Source organism: Pteropus medius, unplaced genomic scaffold (genome assembly GCF_902729225.1).
Source record: "Pteropus medius unplaced genomic scaffold, Ma_sr-lr_union100, whole genome shotgun sequence".
Taxonomy (NCBI): domain Eukaryota; kingdom Metazoa; phylum Chordata; class Mammalia; order Chiroptera; family Pteropodidae; genus Pteropus; species Pteropus medius.
Window position 1 is genome coordinate 6,480,263 of NW_024342471.1, and position 20,550 is coordinate 6,500,812.

General features: G+C 39.6%; 1 protein-coding gene and 1 non-coding gene across 3 annotated transcripts in view; both read left to right on the forward strand.

The window, feature by feature from the left end:
* Positions 1 to 20,550, forward strand: part of TM9SF4 (transmembrane 9 superfamily member 4) — a 49,731-nt gene that overhangs the window by 7,407 nt on the left and 21,774 nt on the right. For both annotated transcript variants that reach the window (XM_039864041.1, XM_039864042.1), the window contains exons 2-3: positions 12,858 to 12,971; positions 17,334 to 17,433. In XM_039864041.1, coding sequence (XP_039719975.1) covers positions 12,858 to 12,971; positions 17,334 to 17,433 — 214 coding nt within the window. The remainder of the gene's footprint in view (positions 1 to 12,857; positions 12,972 to 17,333; positions 17,434 to 20,550) is intronic.
* LOC120604167 (5S ribosomal RNA) lies at positions 813 to 931 on the forward strand. Its single transcript, XR_005653263.1, has one exon. It is a non-coding gene; the product is annotated as a 5S ribosomal RNA (ribosomal RNA).

A 20,550-nucleotide genomic window follows, 5' to 3' on the forward strand; every position in this document is an offset into this window, starting at 1 on the left:
CATCCTTCCCTCTCTCCCTCCGTCCCTCCCTCTCTCCCTCCCTCCTTCCCTCTCTCCCTCTCTGTGTGTGTTTTCTTGATCTGGGGAGCAATTACTGCACGTTCTCAAAATGGTGAGTCTACCTTTGAGAAGGAAAAAGAAGAAGTCTAGCTTACTGTTGAGGAAGGTACTGCTTTTGCAGCAGGAAAGGCATGGAATAGGAACCAGAAAGACTGCTCAGACTGGCCAAACTGTATCACTAGGTGATGCTATTTATATAAGGGAAAGGAGACTGCCTTGCAGACTGCCTACAGAAAAGAAAAGGTTAACTGCTGGTCACTGAGAAATGTGAGTGACTGAAATAATTTTCAGTTCTCAACGGAAGCTTCCTTTTTTCTTTGAAGAAGTTAATGGTTCATACCTTTCAAACTGGGCTGTTCAAATTTTGGAGGTTGTGGGGGTACTTTTTAGTCCCAGCTGTTTTTGCATGCCTGGCCCCCAAGAATAAAACAGATAGGGAGGCAAGACCTTGATTCTTGGGTCTCTTGAGCTTTATAACTTTCCAGATCACCCATATCTTTGCCAATGGTGGGGTGTTAGATTACAGCACAAAGGGCTTCACCCTGTTCACCTTGTTCGTTGACATGCTACCTTTGCCATCTTGTACACGAAAACCAAATAAAATAACATTGAATGGGCTGGTTCCTATCTCTTAGGACTCCCACTCCTTTCATGGCTTTGAATGTACAAAAGATGTTTGCCAAATACTTAATTGACTTTTCAGGCTGAACCTTACATGAGAGTTCCTGGTGGTGATCAATTAAAAATTAAAGGACTACAGCCATGCCACCCTGAACGTGCCCAATCTCATCTGATCTTGGAAGCTAAGCAGGGTCAGGTCTGGTTAGTACTTGGATGGGAGACCACCTAGGAATACCAGATGCTGTAGGCGTTAAAAAAAAATTAAAGGAAAATACAATGGAATTTCCCAAGAAACAGGTACTTCTCCACTCCCTAACTATCTTACAGAAATATACTGTGGGTAGAACATCGTCTGTCAGGCTGTCAGGGCTGCACAGGTAATGAGGTCAAAGAATCACAAAAGGTTGAGATGGTATCCAGTACAGGGGTCTTAACAAAGGCCCATGAACTTCTCAGTCTTCGCTCCTCCAAGAGTCACACATCAGATTCTGCATTTTTGTAGCTTTTTTCCTGGGAGCAGGGTCTGCAGTTTTTATAAGATTCTCAGACGGGTTTGCAACACCCTCTCTGAGGTTAGGAATTGCTGATCCAGTCTGGTTATCCACACATATGGTGCCAGAATCCCCTCTGCATTGTTTTTACGTTATAGCTCCCATTTTCTGTATATCCTCAGGAGAACTCATGCAGCTATTTCCTTCCTCTTCTTAAGATATAAATGTATTTATTTTGAATATGGTTGACCCATGTATATGGAAAAAAGTTAGCAAAGAAAAGCTATAAATAAAAAGAAAGTCACATCAGAAATAATCTGATTTTTAAAAAATATTTCTCCAGAATATTTTTATACACATAAAAATGTCTATTTAAAATTTATTATAAAAAATTTCTAAAATACACAAAAGTAGAAGAAATAATATAATGAACGCCAACAACCCATCACCCAGTTTCAACAATTACCATTACACTGCCAAACTTGTTCATCTATACCTCCCTTAGCTGGTTTAACTGTTGTTGTTTTTTTTTCTTCAGGTTTATGAAGATATTATTTAACACCATAAAATTACCCATTTTAAGTGTACGGTGCAATGATTTTTAGTAAATGTGTAGACTTGTGCAGCTATCATCACAATGACATTAGGTTTTAGAACATTTCTGTCATCCTAACAAGTTCCCTTGCAGTCGAGGGGTTGACACTTGGAATCAATCCCTGCTCCCACAACCAGCCAAACACTGATCTGCTTTCTGTCTCTATAGATTTTCCTTTTTTGGACATTTCACGTAGGTGGAATCATACAACGTATAGACTTTTGCATCTGGCTTTTACTTAGCGTAGTTTCAAGGGTCTTCTCTTTTTATAACATGAATTGGTAGTTCACTATTTATTGCTTAATAGTGTTCTAGTCTGTGGCTACACTACATTTTGGTGTTTGGATTGGTTCCAGTTTTGAACTATTGTGATTAAAGCTGTTAGGAATATTCACGTACAAGGCTTTGTGTGGACATATATTTCCTTTCCTCTTGGGTAAATGCCTAGGATTGGAATTGCTGGATTGTATGGTTAAGTTCGTGTTTAACTTTTTAATGATACTGCCAGACTTTCCAAAGTGGCTGTACCATTTTACATTCCCACCAATATGTAAGGGTTTCGGTTTTTCCACATCTTCATCCACACTTGTTATCGTCTGTGTTTTTGAGGTTAGCCATTTTAATAGGTGTGTGGTGATATCTCATTGTGGTTTTGGTTCGCATTTCCCTTATGACAATTGATACTGTACATCTTCTCGTGTGTTTATTACTCATTTATATATCTTCTTGGGTGAAATGTCTATACAAATCCTTTGCTCATTTTTTAATTGAATTGTTTGTCTTCTTGTTATTAAGTTATATATTCTGGATACAAGTCCCCTATCAGATATGTGATTTGCAAAGATTTTCCTCCCAGTCAGTAGCCCATCTTTCATTTCTTTAATGATATCTTTTGAACATAAAGTTTAAAATTTTGATGAAATCCAGTTTATCAATTTTTAAAATGTAGATCTGCTTTTGATGTTATATCGAAGATAGCTTTACTTAACCCAAGGTCACAAAGATTTTCTCCTAGCTTTTCTTCCAGAAGTATTATAGTTTTAGCTGTTCTATTTAGGTCGATGATCCATTTTGAGCTAATTTTTGCAAATGTTATGAGCGTCTTTTTGCATATGGCTACCAGTTGTCCAAGCACCATTTGTTGAAAAGGCTGTCTTTTCTCTATTGAATTGCCTTAGCAACTTTGTTGAAAGTTGATTTACTGTAAATGTAAAAATTTATGTATGGACTTTTAACTCTGTTCCATTGATGTTTATGCTTATCCTTACCACACTGTCTTGATTACTATAGCTTTATAATAAGCTTGGAAATTGGAAAGTGTAAATTCTTTTTTTTTTTTTTTAAGTTGTTTTGGATGTTTTGGGTCCTTTGTATTTATATACAAATTTTAAGGTCAACTTGTCATTTTCTCCAAAAAAGCCTGCTGAGATTTCAGTAGGGATTCCATTGAAACTGTAGATCAGTTTGGGGAGAGTTGCCATCTTAACAGTACCGAGTCTTCCCATCCATGAACATGGAATGTCTCTCCAGTTTAAATCTTTCATTTCTCTTAGCAGTGTTTTTGTTATGTTAAGTATACAAGTCCTTTTAAATTTTTTATTCCTAAATATTCTTTTTGAAGCTGTTATAAGGGGAACTATTTGCTTAATTTTACTCTTGGATCGTTTGTTGCTAATATATGGAAATACAATTAATTTTTATATATTGCTTTCGTAGTCTATGACTTTGTTCAACTTGGGTAGTCTAGTAGTTGTTTTATGGGTTCTTTAGGATTGTCTAGATATAACATATGTGATCTGCAAATAAAAGCACTTTTACTTCTTTTTAATCTGGATGCCTTTAATCAGTTAACTATTTGCTTTAGTGTAGCTGTCCCCAACCTTTTTGGCACCAGGGACTGGTGTTCATATGAGAATCTAGTGCCTGATGATCTGAGGTGGAGCTGAGGCGGCGATACTAACACTGAGGAATGGCTACAATTACAGATAAAGCTTGGCTGACTGCCCATCGCTCACCTCCTGCTATGCGGCCTGGTTCCTAACAGGCCATGGACTAGTAACAGCCCACGGCCCGGGGGTTGAGGACCCCTGCTTTAGTGTACATTCGTTGCATTTATATACAGTGTTGAATGGAAATGGCAAGAGTGGACATCCTTGCCTTGTTCCTCATCTTCAGTCTTTCACCATTGAGTATGATGCTGGCTGTGGGTTTTTTATAGCTGCCCTTTATCTAATAGAGGAACTTCCTTTCTGTTCCTATTTTGTTGAGAGTTTTTATCATGCATATGTGTTGGACTTTGTGAAGTGCTTTTCCTGCATCTGTTGTGATAATTGTGTGGGGTTTTGTCCTTTATATTTATATGGTATATTTCATTAACTGATTTTCAGATATTAAGCCTACCTTGCATTCCTGGGATAAACTCCACTTGATCATGATGTATAAACCTTTTTATATGTTGCTGGATTTGATTTTCTAATATATTGTTAAGGAGGTTTTAATCTTTGTTTATGAGGAATATTTTATCTAGTATTCTTGTGATGTCTTTTTCTGGCTTTGGTACATGCTTTAAATTTTTTAGTTAGGCAGATGAGATTATGCTCTACATACACTGCTGTGCATCTTATTTTTTTTTGCTACTTAATAACTTACATTGGCAATCTTTCAGTAATAGTTCTATCTCCCTTTTAAGTATATATTATTGCCTTTCCCAAAGACTTTACCAATTTACCTATATCTAGTGTTTTCAGATTTTTTAAAGCTTCGTGACTCTGATAGCTAAAAAATGAGATGTCATTATTTTGATGTTCATTTTTTTAATTATGAATGATGTTGAGCATCTTTTTTTGTTTTACCATTTGAATTTTTTTTAACTGCCCATTTATATTCTTTTGGGTTATTTATCCTTCATTGGTTTGAGATCTCATGGTATATTGAAGCAATTAGTTCTTTGTCAGGTGTGCGGTAAATATCTTTACCAAAATTATCTTTTTCTTTTTTGATGGTTTTTTTTTGCTGTTTTTGTTTTTGTTTTCCATTTTCTTTCTATATATCTTTTTTCTTTATGGTTTCTGGATTTTGTATCATCTTTGGAAAACTTTCCATGTCAAGATTGTTTAAAAGTATATCTATATAGCCTTTCAATACTACTACTGTTTCAGTTTGTACATTTAAGTATTGTCTGTCTTCTCCAGTATCAAAAGTTTGGATACCTCTATGCTGTATTTTAGTATTTAGTAGAACTAGTCTGCCTTCATTTTTCTTTTCAAAATAATCTGGAAGTAAAGGATAAATACCAAACTGACTACAGTGGTTTGTTTATTAGTAGAAAAGCATTGAATTTAGGAAGGAACAAAATAGACAAAGAATCAAAGAGGACAAGAATTAGACAGGGAGGATAAAGAGAAAGAAAAAAAAAATCTATGGCAGTACAGTTCTTTGGACACCTCTAATTATGACCTCAAATTGTCCCATTGTCAAAAAAAAAAATTTGTCCCATTGTCCTGTGGCTCCCACTGGTGACAAACCTCTGAGCACTCTACTGTGCCAGGTTTGGTACAGCTGGACTTTCTTCACTCTGCAGATAACTTGCTGTGTGACCATGGGTATGTCACTTCCCCTCTCTGGACTCCTGGATTACATCACCCCTGAAGTTCTTCAAAAAAGGTCTTTATCAAACCCAACTCTGCATGGAATTTTACCTTGTTATGTTCTACCTTTAGGATGCTTGGGTTGATAGAATGTCACATATTGTCAAAGGAATCATGAATTTCTTGAGTTTCAAGGGAGATCATAAGGCTACTTACTGGTTCACCTTCCTCACTGAGGTAGGGATATCATCTTTCACCCCCTTCCATGGTCATCTGCTTCTCTCTGATTCACTCATAGTGATATCTTTTTCCTTGGCTGAATAGCTCTTTTATTGGAAGTTTCCTTACATCTCCTACATCTCCCTCCTTGCAGTGTACTCACTGGTCCTGCTTTCCATTACAACCCAGAACAAGGCCACTCTGCCTTATCAAGCACCTGCTATGTGCCAAGTGCTTTATGTACTTTATTTAATCTTTACCACCATCAGTACTCTACCACACTGTTACAAGTTTAGTATTATATTCCTATTTTACAAATAAACCCAAGACTAAAAGAGTTAAAATTTTTTTGTTTGCCCAAAGTCATGCAGCTAGGAAGTAGTGGGTCTGGGGTTTGATTTCATGTCGGTATGGTCTCCCAAAGCCTTGCTTTTTCCACTATACCAGTGGTTCTCAAAGTATGATCCCAGACCAGAACAGCAGTATTAGTATCTCCTGGGAACCGGCTAGAAATGCAGATGCTCAGGCCCTGCTGGTGATTTCCTTGCCTGTTCAAATTTCAGAACCACTGCCTACCATTCTGCTTTCCCACCTGGCCGCTGCTTCTCATCACATCTGACCAAGAATTTATAGGTGACTTATCCTTACAAGATATCAGATACAGGACTGGACGTTACTCTGTCTCTGCATACTCCCCTCTCCCAAACACACACCCTCACAGTAGCCAGCGTAATCTTTAAAACTGCCGGTATGATTTATTCCTTTCCTACTTAAAGTTCTTTAGTATCTCCACACTGCACTAAGAACAAATCCCAGATTCCTCAAAGTGCTTTTGTAGGATGTGTCCCTCACCTGTTTTCCAGCTTCCTTTCTACACAGATCTATCTATTCATGCTTGCTACTCAAAGGATGATCCGTGAACTAGAAATGTCATCATCACCTGGGAGCTTGTTAGAAATGCGGAATCTCAGGCCCCACCCTAGACTTGCTGAATCAGAATCTGCATTTTAACAAGGTCTCTAGGTGATCTGTATGCACATTTAAGTTTGAGAAGCACCAGCCAGCACTTCACCTGCCAAAAACTCTTAAGGTTGTCCCCAGGCCTTTGTGCCTATGTTTTACTTTTTCTGGAACACTTCTCCCTTCCCTCTTCTTTCCCTTCAGGCCTCCAAGTAGACTTGAGTTCTTAGATCTGCACTCCTCCCCACCAAGACTTAGTATGTTGCTGGTCCTGTGTGCTCCCCAGTACACTGTTCTTAGCCTCTTAATCCTCCATAGCATCTGGAACCTAGTGTTATGATTGGCTAATGACCTGTCTCTACTCCACAACTGGCAGAAAACTCCTAGAGGGCATGCATTCTGTGAGGCTGGCACAGTGCCTGACACGTAGTAGGGGCTCAGTAAATAGTGAACTAATTTCTGTACTGGTTAGAACATGGACTTTAGTATCATATTCCTGGGTTCATATCTCAACTCAGCCAATGTTATGTTACCCCTCTGAGCCTCAATTTCCTGATCTGTGAAATGAGAATAAGAGTCTACCTCACAGGAATGTTGTGAAAATTAATTGGGTTATCGCGTGAAAAGAACCTAGAACTATGCCTGGCACATAATCAGCATTCAGTAAATGTTAGTTGCAGGTATTATCAGTATCATCACTGCATGCTCATCATCTTTTAATGCAACTCACCTGCCTAAAAAGAACATACCTGTTTCTCTACATTCTGACCTTGGGCAAGTTATTTCTGGGTCTCGGGTTAACTGGCAATCATCTGTGGAATGATGACAAAAATCCCCAGGTAGTTGAAGTTGTGAGGATGGTGCAAATCAGTGTTTGTAAAGTGCTTAGCTCTACAAAGCAAAGATTTGGTAGATGGAAAGGAGGGACTGTGTCTGCCACAGGGCTTTGTAGGTGCTCAGTGACTCTGTGCTTTGTTACTTTTTAGTATTGTTTTCCACCAGGGTATTATTCAGGGTATTGTGTCTTTTTTGTTGGTTTGTGTGTATGTGTGTGTACTTGCTCTATTGGTGTGAGACTTTGGAACAAAAGTGTATTGACATCTTTGAGGATTTGCTTTCATTCCTCTGCAACCTGAGCTCTCAGGAAGCCCTCCAATTCCCCAGGGCAGTGTCTCTGCTAAGATTGGAGGATTCTGTTTGAAAAGAAGGCAGAACTGGAGTGACTTCTTAGATTTAATTGGCTTAGATTTTATTGGATAACCCAGGAGATTGTAATCCTCTGCCATGGCTTCAAATCACATATCAGATAAGGTAAAAAGGGCTGGTATCTGACTTCCTAGCTGGGGAAAGTAAGAACACATATATTTTTGATGAGCAAGAAATAATAATGTTAACTGTGGGCTTTTCATATATGGCCTTTATTGTGCTAAAGTAAGTTCCTTTTATGTGTATTTTGCTGAGAATTTTAATCGTGAATGGATGTTGAACTTTGTCAAATGCTTTTCCTGTGTCCATTGAAATGATCATATGGGTTTTTTTTCTCATTTTGTTAATGTGGTGTGTCACATTGATTTGCATATGTTGAACTACCTTGCATCCCAGGGATAAAGCCCACTTAATCTTGGTGTCTGATCCTTTTAATGTGTTTTTAAATTTGGTTTGCTAGTATTTTATCAAAGATTTTTGCATGTGTTCATCAAGGATATTGGCCTGTTGTTTTCTTTTCTTGTGATGTCTTTGTCTGTTTTTGGTATCAGGGTGATGCTGGCCTCAAATGAGTTTGGATGTGTTCCCTCTTCTATTTTTTGGAAGACTATAAAGATTGATATTAATTCTTTTTTGAACCTTTTGTGGAATGTGCCTGTGAAGCCATGCATCTGGACTTTTCTTTGTTGGGAGGTTTTTGATTACTGACTCAATTTCTTTATCTTTTATTGGTCTGTTTAGACTTTCTATTCCTTCTTGGTAGAAAGAAGGAATAATTTGGTAGATTGTATGTTAACAATTTGGTAGATTGTATGTTTCTAGGAATTTATCCATTTCTTCTGGGTTATCTAGTTTGTTGACATATAATTATCCATTATAGTGCCTTATCCGTATTTCTAAGGCATCTGTTGTAATGTCTCCTCTTTCATTTCTGATTTTATTTATTTTAGTCTTCTCTTTTTTCCTTAGTGTTGCTTAGTGTTTGTTGAGTTTATCTTTTCAAGAAACTAACTCTTAGTTCTGTTGATTTTTTTCCTACGTTTTAAATTCTATTTATTTCTGCTCTAATCTTTTTTATTTCCTTCCTTCTGCTAATTTGGGGCTTAGTTTGTTCTTTCTCTAGTTCCTTGAGGTGTAAAGTTCGATTGTTTGCTTTGAGATTTTTTTTTTTAATATAGGCCTTTATCATTATAAACTTCCCTCTTAGTACTGCTTTTATTGCATTCCATAAGTTTTGGTGTGTTGTATTTTCATTTTCTTTTGTCTTAGGTACTTTCTAAATTTTCATTTGATTTCCACTTTGACCCAATGGTTGTTCAAGAGTGTGGAGTTTAGTTTTCACATATTTGTGGATTTTTCCATTTTTTGCTGTTCCTGATTTCTAGTTTTATTCCATTGTGGTCAGGAAAAATGGAATTATTTCAATCTTCTTAAAATTAAGATTTGTTTTGTGACCTAACATGTGATCTATTCTGGAAAGAGTTCCATGTGCACTTGAGAACATGTATTCTTCTGCTGTTGAGTAGAAGGTTCTGTATATGTCTGTTAGTTCCCTTTAGTTTGTGGTGTTGTTCTAGTCAGCTGTTTATTGATTTTCTGTGTGGATGTTCTATCCATTATTATAAGTGGGATATTGAAGTCCCCTACTATTGTATTGCTTTCAAGTTCTCCCTTCAGGTCTGTTAATATTTGCTTTATATATTTAGGTGCTCTGATGTTAGGTGCATTTATATCTTTAACTGTTATATCTTCCTAGTTAATTGACCCTTTTGTCATTATATATAATACCTTTGTCTCTAGACACAGGTTTTGACTGAAAGGTTATCTGATATAAGTAAGCCATCTCTGCTTTCTTTTGGTTACCATTTACACGGAATATCTTTTTCTATACCTTCACTTTCAATCTATATGTGTCTTTAAATCTAAAATGACTCTCATAGACGGCATATCTCTGGATCTTGTTTTTCGTTTTGTTGTTTTTTTATCCATTCAGCTCTGTGCCTTTTGATTGGGAATTTAATCCATTTACCCCACACACACACACACACACCACCACCCACCACCCGCTTGCCCCCTATGGTTATTCTATTAATAAAATAACTTTGAGAACCATAGGCAGTAGAGTGTTGGCTTTGTAGATGATCTCAGATTCTGCTTCGACTCTTGGACGGGTAGAAAGACCGGTGTCAAAACCATAGCAAATTTGGTTAAAAATCAGATTCTTGAAGTTGTAAGAATTAGAACTATCGTATTCCAGCCCTTTATGTCGTGCGATATTCCCATATTTTTCATAAGGTCGAAGAAGTTCGTTCCAGGTGCTTGTCTATTTTATTCGATAAAAAAAATTATTAGTACCCCTCCCTCATAAAGCTAGCCAAGTGATTGGTGCAACTAGAGAAATGATGCATCGTAAATGACCATGAATTCAAACAAGAACACGCACGGGGTTTTGATACAGTGTCAATTGCCCTCAAGTATTCCCATTATAATTTCTCCAGCTATGTAGAATATCAACACAATGACATTTTAATATCTGAAACTGACGGTGTCATCTTGGTACAGTCATTATTAATTCTAAGCTGAACTACAAATTTGCTTTGAGTTTGCCCTTTATATTATTCAGAGATTCCAACATATTATGTATATTTACCAGTTTCATCATCGATCTTTCAAATAATTCTAGTTAGAGGTTTATATGTGTGCTTTATTATGCGAATTATCTGTTTCATATCTTTTTCAGGTAGGTTAGGTTTTTTATTTTTATACAACTTTTGGATGACAGTTTAGGCCCGTACCCCAGGATCTGTCTTCCTTGCATTTTAGTTAACTGGAATTCAAGTACAAAGAGGAATTAGGAGAAAAAAGAGGACAGGGTTTATTTCCCTCACACAAAACACTCTCATTCTAAGGACTGACCAGTGAGGCCTAGCAGAGGGTTCCAAATCTTCCAGTGACTGGTCAGATGGAGGAAATCCTCTGATAGAAAATCAGATGCTGTGACCAGCCTACAGTTGGAAGGCTTTCTATCACAGAAAGAAAGAAGAAAATTCTGTTGTTATATTCAAGGCAAACCCATGCTACTAAATCCTTCCCTTTGTGCATGCGCAGAATGTTTCTAGAGAGATTTTCAAGGAACTGGTGATAGCAGTTGTCCATAGGGAGCTGAAGTGGGAGGAATATTCATGCTGTATACATTTGTACTGTTTGAATTATATACCATATATGTTTTATTTTTTCAAAACTTTTTAAAGCTAGTTATTTTTTAAAAGCTTTCTCACCCATGGTTATGTCAAATGTTAATATTAGAAGAAACTGGGTAAAGAGTATATGGGTGAAAAGTAATATCTTCGCAACTCTTCTATAAATCTAAATTTATTTAAAAACAAAATTTAAAAACAAGAATGGGGTGGGAGGGAATACTGTCTTCCTATACAGAATCCTGTCCCATTAGGCAATCTACCCTCTAGTCATGTCATTTCTTTTAAAGAGTTTCCTCCTCTTTAATTCTGCTGACCTCCTAATTAACAAATACAATACAACTCTCTTAGCCATTTTTGTTTTTATTAATATCAATTATTTCATATTTTATAATGAACATTAGCTGGCAGATACCTATCAATGTTCACAACAAATGAGGGGGAAAAACATTCTGTGAATGTATTGCTTTTAAGACTTCAACCAAGCTGTGGACTAGATGCCCACCTGTGGGTCAGTGAGCTGGCAGGGAGGGAAGGAGTCACTTAAAAGTATACCTTGCCAGGACTTTAAACTTTTAAAGCCATTTTTTTCTCAACTTGTGCTCCTGGTAAAAATGCAGATGAGTTTACTTGTTTGGCAAGTGCCCTGAATGATCTTGATTCCCTATAAAATCGAGTTTCAGGAAGAATCATCTGAGAGACAGAGACAGAGAGACTTGAAGGATGAAGGGACTGCAGAAGCAAGGTGACCAGGAGGCTGTCGCCAGTGTTTAGGTGGGAGAAAACGAGGGTCTGAAATGCTGCAGTAGAGAAGGGAATGGAGACAGAAGGCAGATGCAGAAGTGAGATTGAGTTGGTGATCCAGGTGTGTGGGTGACAGAAGTTCCAGGCAGAATCAGGAGACTCTTCTAAGTCTCTTTGAGGGGGCAAATTATGATATTAATGAAGGGAAAGCCATGCTTTGATGGGGTGAATTTCTTGAGGCCAATAATTGATTTTGCTTGCCTTTGATTCACAGGTGACTGTCCTGCATACAAATTATTTACTGAGTGCCTACTCAGTGCCAGGCACTGGGGACACAGTCCCTGCTCCCACAGAGATTACATTCAAGTAGAGGGGGACAGATTATACATACACAAATAAATACATATTGTACATGTCAAGTAGATAAGTCCATGAAGAAAAATGAAGTAGATTAAGGGGATGGAGAAATGGATAATGGAAGCCTTGAAATGCTATTTTAGGTAGGGTAGTCAATAAAAGCTGCTTTGAGGAAGTAACATTTGAGAGACTCGAATGAAATAAGGAATAAAATGAGCCGGACAGGTATCTGTGGGTAGGGCAATCTAGCAGAGGGAACATTAAAGGTGATGGCCCTGAGGGATAGAGAAGGGCTTGCTGTCAAGAGACAACAAGAAGGCCAGTGTAGCTGGAGCTGAGTGAGGAGAGTGGGAGGTGATGAGGTCGGTATAATTTTGAAGAAGGCTTATAGGAAAATATGTTGGTAACAGGAGCATCCTGACAAAGCAAGCTTGTTGCTATATAGAGAAATGGGAGTTAATAGAACACTATGGAACTTTATTTCCTACTAGCTCTACAGGAGAGGGCTAAATGTGAAATGGTTAAAAGAACATTGATCCAGAAGTGGGGACATGTGGCTCCTGTATTAGTCTTCCCTTTTGCCCCATGTTAATTGCTTCACTTATTTTATTACTCTTTTCTGGAAGTGCAGAATCGGTTCCTTGTAGCACTCTTGGGGGCATTTTGGAGGCAACGCTCAGAAAGGCCTCAGGCTTCTCGGAGCAGGGTGGAGACGCTGGGTCAGTTAAATCAGACACAAAGATGCTATGATTTGGTCTGCCCCAGAGGGATGTTCACTTCTTTCCCTCATTCTAACCTCAACCTCTCTTCTTCCAAGCAGGATTGGTTGTCATGGTCCCTGCTGCTTCTCTTCCTCATGTGTGAAACAAGAGCCTTCTATGTCCCTGGGGTGGCGCCAATCAACTTCCACCAGAACGACCCTGTTGAAATCAAGGTTAGTGCATTTCTGGACTGTTAGAGCCTCTGCGCTGGGCATTCCGGCTGGAGGACTGTGGTGAGCTGGTCACATCCCTCCTGTGGTTGCAGAGAACAAAGACCAGTGCCAGTTACCCTGGGAAAAATAGAGTTCACTGAGTGCTGCGTGGGCTGGAGGTAGAGTGCCCTCAGGAGCCTGCGGTCCCCGGAACTCTGCCTCTTCATCTCTTTCTCTCCCCTTGTCTCTCTCCATGCCTTTGGCTCTCTGCATCTCTGTCTGTGTGAGTGTGTTCTTTCTCTGTGTCCCTCTCTTCTTTCTCTTTGTCTCTGGCTCTGTCTCCATTTCTGTTTCTTTCTGTGTCTCTCTCTCTCACTTTCACTTTCATATATGTTTCTTTCTTTCTCTCTTTCTCCCCTTCCTCCCCCTGTACCCTCCCTCTCATACCTCCATGTCTTTTCATGTCTCTGTCTCTCTCACCCTGCCTCCTCTATGACATCTCTGCCTCCCTCTTTTATCTACTCCATCCTCCTCTCTTATCAGCTTTCTCTGCATAACTTATATTGTCTGTACATACACAGCCTATTGTGCTTCTGTTTTTTCAATTTTAGCTTCTGCCACCAGCGAGATTCTCCAGTTCAGTATTACCAAACTATGTACTGCAAATCTGAGTGGTGTGGTATACGAGATGATTTTAAGTGGTTGACAAATATATTTTATTTTAATGGCTATTTTCTTTTAATGTATATTAGAAAATACAGCTAGTACTTCGACTTATGATTTCATGGCTGCTATTGTTGGTTTTCTGTCTTTAATACTGACATAATGTTTGCTTCTTAAGTAAATGTATTTACCAAAAAAATGAGTCAGATCCAAGTAAATAGTAGAGTAAGTGGTAAGTAGATAGGGCAAGTTGGTACATGAATGATTAGGATTTGGGAAACATTGCCCTAAATCAGAAACCAGCGAGAAGACTTCCAACTGGGCCACCTCACCTTTTCAGGCTAGATGCCCACCTGTGGGTCAGTGAGCTGGCAGAAAGGGAGGGAGTCACTTAAAATACGGTTCACCAGGGGCAGTGGGCAGGCTGATAATGTCTCTAAGACAGTGGACCTTTGGTGGCATTATCAGAGCCCCAAGAAGGGCTGGGTAGTTAATAGTGAATCTTATTAGTTCTGGTGTCCTAGGTGGAGATTTAGTGCAGATGTATTGGGCAGGCTCTCAGGGCCAGCACTTGGAGAGAGTGAGGGAAGCAGGACTGGGCGGAGGGAGACATTGAGCTGTGGTATAGCTGAGGCCTGTGGGAAGCTCTGGAACTGGAATGGCTAGCCCTTCAGAGTTGTTCCAAATTGAGGCAAGAGGACCAGTTCTCTTTATCCCGCGATGGACCAGTCATTGGATACAGACTGCTGCCAGAGAAGGGGTGTAACCTCATACAGAGGCTCCCTAAAAAGACCCCTTTACTATCACCCAAATACAACCACTCAATACTTTAGTCTGTTTCTCTTAGTCTTTTTTTCTGTGCAATGTTTACAGTGTAGGATACTTGGCATTCTTATACCTCCATAGACCCCCCCAACTTCTTCACTACCACATCAGTCCCCCCTAGATAAAATAATGTATAGTTGAAAATTTTAAGTCTGTTTTTCAAATCTTTAGTGATTCTATAAAAAAGGCTGGCAATACTTATAAAGTTATGAAAATAAATTCTCCTAAAATAAATGTACATTTCTTGTTCCATTACCATGTTGATGTGAACCACATCTTTACTAGTCAGTGCAAAAACAAAGCAGTAAAATTGTATGAAAATAAAGATTTTATTTTGTCCTGAGCATCACAACATTCAAAAGGAGAAGCAGAAGACATGAAAGTCACAAAGGGACATGAAAGTCACAAAGGGCTATACATGCTGTCATGTATATGTCCCTTTGTTTGCCAAATTTTAGGTGTTAGCAAAATTTCAAATTGCTACATGTCATGCTCATTTGGAGCATCAATTATAAGCAACTTCTGATTATCCAGAGGGAGTTAACCAGTTTAGAGATTAAAAGTCTAAATAATACATTCATGAAAAAATGAAATTGGGGGTGGCTTCATAGTGTAGTGGTTAGCACTTCTACTTTACACGCAGAAGGTCCTGGGTTCGCACCCCAGGTGGAGCCACATACCATACCCCAAGGGCGCCAGGCCCCAGGTGCACCCTGCAAGCATGTGGGAGGAGACGCCTTGCCTTCGGAGATCCAGTTCTTAAGGGGAAACAGCAACATCCATAGGTCAGGGGTGGAAGGGGGCGGGGAATTAAAGGTTGAAGGGGAATGAAATCGTCATAAATCAAATTCTAAAAGGGCAGAAAACTTATTTACAATAGTCTCTCTTATCTACGGGGATACATTTTAAGACCCCCCCAGTGGGTGCCTGAAACTGCGGATAGTCCCAAATGCCACATATACCATGTTTTTTTCTGTATACACATACATACACTTTACAGCTTCTCTTTTGCATATCTGAATTGCCAACATCACTACTCTTGCACTTTGGGCCATTATTAAGTAAAATAAGGATTACTTGAACACAAGCACTGCAATGCTGCTAAAGTTGATCTGCCAACTGATGGGCAGGTAGCATATACAGTGTGGATATGCTAGACAAAGGGATGATTCATGACCAGGCACAATGAGTGGAACGGCGTTGAGATTTCATCACACTACTCAGAATGGCGTGCAATTTAAAACTTATGAATTGTTTACTTACGGAATTTTCAATTTAATATTTTCAGGCCACAATCTGTGGGTAACTGAAACTCTGGAAAGCGAACCTACAGACAAGGGAGGACTACTGTAAATGTAGCATTACGCATGTTGCATTATTTATTGTGAGCATCTTTCTTGTAACTTTCAGGCACAGGGATTACAGTAACATTTATTGAGAGTTATTTATGTGCCAAGCATTATGCATGGCTTAGCTCAGGATGCCTCCCCTGCAGGAACGCTCTGAGGCAGATACTGTATGTTTCACAGATAAGGAAACTGAGGCCCAGGAAAGTGAACCAGCTTGTCCAAGGTCACATGCTGAGGAAGACAGTTCAGAACCCCATCTTAGGCACTACAGTACTCTTGCTCCCTGTGCTTCTGCACAGAGCCCCTTCCAGAGCAAAGCTTGTGGCATAGGGAGGACAGGGGTGGCTCTGGCTTCCAGTTCTGCCAAGCTGGACATATGAGAGCAGACACCTTAGGTGGGAGGAGAGAAGAGTGGGAGGGCCCATGAAGGTGGGATTTGGTCTCTTTGTAATGTGGATTCTTTTTTGATTGTCCAGAAAGAGAGAATTCGAAGAAGCACAAAATAACAGGCTGTTATAACGGACAGTAACTTTTTGGCTGTTTCGCCTCAAGCAATTCATGAAATGCTATTAGAGATCCTCAGTCTGACATCTAAAAAGCTCTGAAGTCCAAAGTTTTCTAAGCTTGTTGTAAGCAAGACCTGACCTGAACTGTCATGAGACTGTTTATCGACATTATTTGTCACACTTAGTACAAATATATTTGTATTTCCTTGCACAGTCATTGAGCATGGGGTACTGCTCCAGACACAGCCATTTTTCCTCTGTCCTGTCAGTCAGCAAACATTTAATGAGCACCTACTATATGCCTAGCTCTCTAGGCACTAGGGTTACAGAGGTGACTGACACATGTAGTCTTTGCCCTTGTGGAGCTTAAATCTTAAATTCTAGTGGGGGAATGAATTTAAAAAACAGCAGGTAAACAAAATAATTATATTTTATTAGACATGCTACAAAGAAAACTAACTATAGGTATTGTGTTGAAATAGAGAATGCTGAGGGACTCCCTTTAGATAAGATGATTAGGGAAGGACTCACAGGTTAGAGGACTTAAGCTGAGACCTAAGTGTGAGAAGGAACCAGATCTGCATAGAGTCTGGCAGGGAGAAGCAGCAGATTCAAAGCCTGAGGTAGAAGAGAGCGCAAGGAACTGATGGCAGAAGACCACCATGGTTATGAATAAGGAATGAACCTCTTTGTTCTTAAAGGTTTTTCCTCATTTAGAGTTATTTCCTTAGGGAAGATGCGCAGAAGCAAAATTACAGGGTCAAAGGATATCAGCATGTCGAAGACTCTCAGTATATATTAAATTTGATTGAGATTTTAAACTCAATCTGTGATGTAGTCTAAAACTAATGAAAAGTGAAATAATTCATCATTGTGTGCAGCGGAGTACATAGTATTCTACAGTTGTGTCTCCTGCAGATCACGTGCCTCTTAGATAATATTACCGGATATACCAAAGATGTGTAGGTACCAGGAATGATTATTGAAACGGTCATCTTAGTATCTGGATTGAAGAACAATGGTCTCTTTTTTCCCACTAGGCTGTGAAGCTCACCAGCTCTCGAACCCAGCTACCTTATGAGTATTACTCACTGCCCTTCTGCCAACCCGGCAAAATAACCTACAAGGCAGAGAATCTGGGTAAGTTCTCTCTCACTGCTGTCAACCTGTCCCAAGGGGACCCCAGATCTTTTCATAACGATACCCTTACATAGCACTTACTATGTGCTGGACGTTGTTCTTTACATGGTTTACATACATATTAGCTTATTTAATCCTCATAACGGTCTTCAAGAGGTGGCTGCTGTTTTTATTCCTGTTTTACAGGTTAAGTGACTTGCCTCTGGTTATACTGTTAATCAGCGTCTAGGCTTGACTTGGAATGCACATAGTCAGGCCTCAGACTTGAAGCCCTTGGCTATTGCTTAGACCAGCTCTCCCTTGATTTCTAAATATCATACTGTCTCTCCTGTGGCTTCTGTAACCTGTTCTGCTTTTAACCGATTTCCCATTTGCCCCGAGAATAGTTGCCAGTAGTTCTTGCAGCTGCAACTTTTACCCTGAGATAACTCATGGATTACAGTCCTAACCTTACCACCAAAGTTTGCAACGAAATATCTTGTTTTTATTATTTTCTCATTGCTCTAGTATATCAATAGTTTTTGGAAACAAATGATGTTCTATTTATAGCATTCTATTTTTAGTAGTGATGTTCCATTTACAAAATATAATAATTCTTGATTGCTGAAAATATCAAATCCTAGAAAATGTAGCATTCCTACATATGATGTTAATATTGTACTCAAACAGTTGTTAGCCAAAGATTCATTTGATGAATCTGATTTATATATACATTTCTGTTATATTAGGATTAGAGACAAGTTCTGTTTAGAAATAACTCTAAGAACAGTTTTTATATTTTCACATTGAAAACCAGTCAGATTTGCTTCAGCCACAAAGAGCATGTTTATGTCAACTTAAATTAATGCTGGCAGCGAGGTGCACTTTTTTTCCTAAACGGGAAATGGGTTAAGAGAGCGAGTGATCACCTCTGGCCTTACATCACCGTAGTTCTTGCTAAGTTGTGCAAGACTCACCTCAAATAATGTGTGAAGTACCTAGGGCAGCGTCTGGCACAAGTGTTCCATAAATAGCAGCCATCTTATTCTAATTCAAATAATTCTCCATTTGACAGAATTTCAGGCTTAAAAAGACATTTGGAGACGTCTATTCTGGACACAACTATTAGTACTTACTCTGTGCCTGTCTCAGTATTAAGTCCTGGAAATAAAAATATGAAAAGATGCTCCCCCTTACTTTAAGGAACTTAAGAGACTTGACTCTTTTCTGTTACGAAGGAGAAAGGAGGAAACAGATTCAGGAGCAGGCCCCTATAAGAACTGCCTTCTCTGTCAGGGCTACCCGTGGCTCAGATGTTTCTGGAACCCCTAGCTTTTAAGTACATTTACTGCTAGATATTGGATGTCCCAGATCAGCTGGAGACAAGCGTTGGAGCCAGGTTAACTGAAAACTGGCAGCACCACCTGTCTCTTGAGTCTTGCCTCATACCATTGAACAGAGATTGGTCTCAAGGCCTGGGCAGACTCCCACTATCTGGGCTCCTTCTCCCACCTGCCACTTACCTTTCTTTTCTCTCCATACCACACTGTGCTCCAGCCACCTTGCTTTACTGCCTGAAAAGCCTGACCAGCTTGGTCCTCCAGGCCTCCTGACATCAGGCCCCACACAGCAGCTCCTCCCTTCTTCTGTGAGCTACCATGGATTCATTGGCAGCCCAAGGCTCTGCAATTGGGCACATTTCAGTGTGATACTGGGTGACTTTCACCTCTCTGAGCTTCTGCCGCTTCTTTCATGAAGCTAAGAAATGTTTCTGCCTCATAGAAATGGAAACTTCTGTGTACAGAATTTATTCTGCCATATTGTTTCTCATTCCATCTTTGCGTAGTGCCTCCCTTCACAGCCTAGTGGCTTTTTGAGCATAAGGGTCATGTCTTACATTCCTCTTTCTCTCCTCCACTTCCAACCCAGTGCCTGACACAGTAGACATTTAGTAAATGTTAGCGTCCTGCTGAGTGGAGCAGAAGCATCCATGGTTGAGTGCCTGTTAAATTGTAAACCTTGTCCTCTACATTATCATCATCATCACCGTTGATACTTAACAGAGCTCTTCCTATGAGCTGGGCACTCTTCGAAGCACTTCTATGCTTTAACTTAGTTAATTCTGACAACAACTCTTTGATGTAGCTACTCTTACTATTGAGACACAAGGAAATGAAGTCACTTTCCCTACGTCACTAATCTAGTTAGTGACAGAACCCAGGAACTCTGGACCTAGAGTCCATACCTTTAAGCACTTCACTCTGCACATTATCTTAGTTGATTCTTATAGTAACTCTGCACACCCTATTTCATAGGAGAGGGAGCAGCAGCTTCAAGGTTCCGAAAGACTTGCTCAGGGTCACGTGGCCAAGAGGTGAAGAAATTAAGATACTACCCCAAGTTTTTAAACTCTAAAGCCAGATTCTATCTGTTGTCCCAGGCTCCTTTCTCTAGAAAGGCGCAGTTGGGCTGCCTGCGAGCTGTGCTCGTGATTATCACACTGATGGAGATTCATTCATCTCATGGCATGTGTGTTGGAGCGTCTGTGGTGGATGTACTGGAGTACAACATCAGACTGTCTTAGAGGGTCCACATTCATAGCTTGCTTATTTAGCCTGGCTGGCTACCTGCTGCCAGCTTTAAAAAGTTAAAAAGAATACTTCTGTATTGGAAGTGAGCCATTCCAGACCAGTATGTCCTCTTTCTTGGTTTAAATTTAATTTTTAAATATCAGAAGTGATACCTGCCTTACTTGGACTGCAGCGCTATTCCTCTCTCTGTGTTCTTCCTCTCCTCGAGTGAGCTTGTCAAACTGTAAAGAAGTGGACAGGAGGGCATGGTATGGAGGAAAGAGCCCAGCGGTTTAGCAATATCACAATCCCCTCTTGTGACCGTGAACAAGTCACTGTCCCTGTCAGGTTCTCAGCATTGTTAACCGTAAATGGCAACGGATGACCTGAATCATTTCAGCAGTGGACCATGCAGATGTCTTATTAGTGTCCTTGTTCTCCACTGGCCAGTTCTTCCCTGAGTTTTACAGACTCACCTGCATTACTAGTTTTCTAAAATGGGAAAAGGGGAAGAAGCCTTCATCCAGGCCCCTCTTTGTTCTCTCCCTCTCCTAGTTGGCCTTATCCA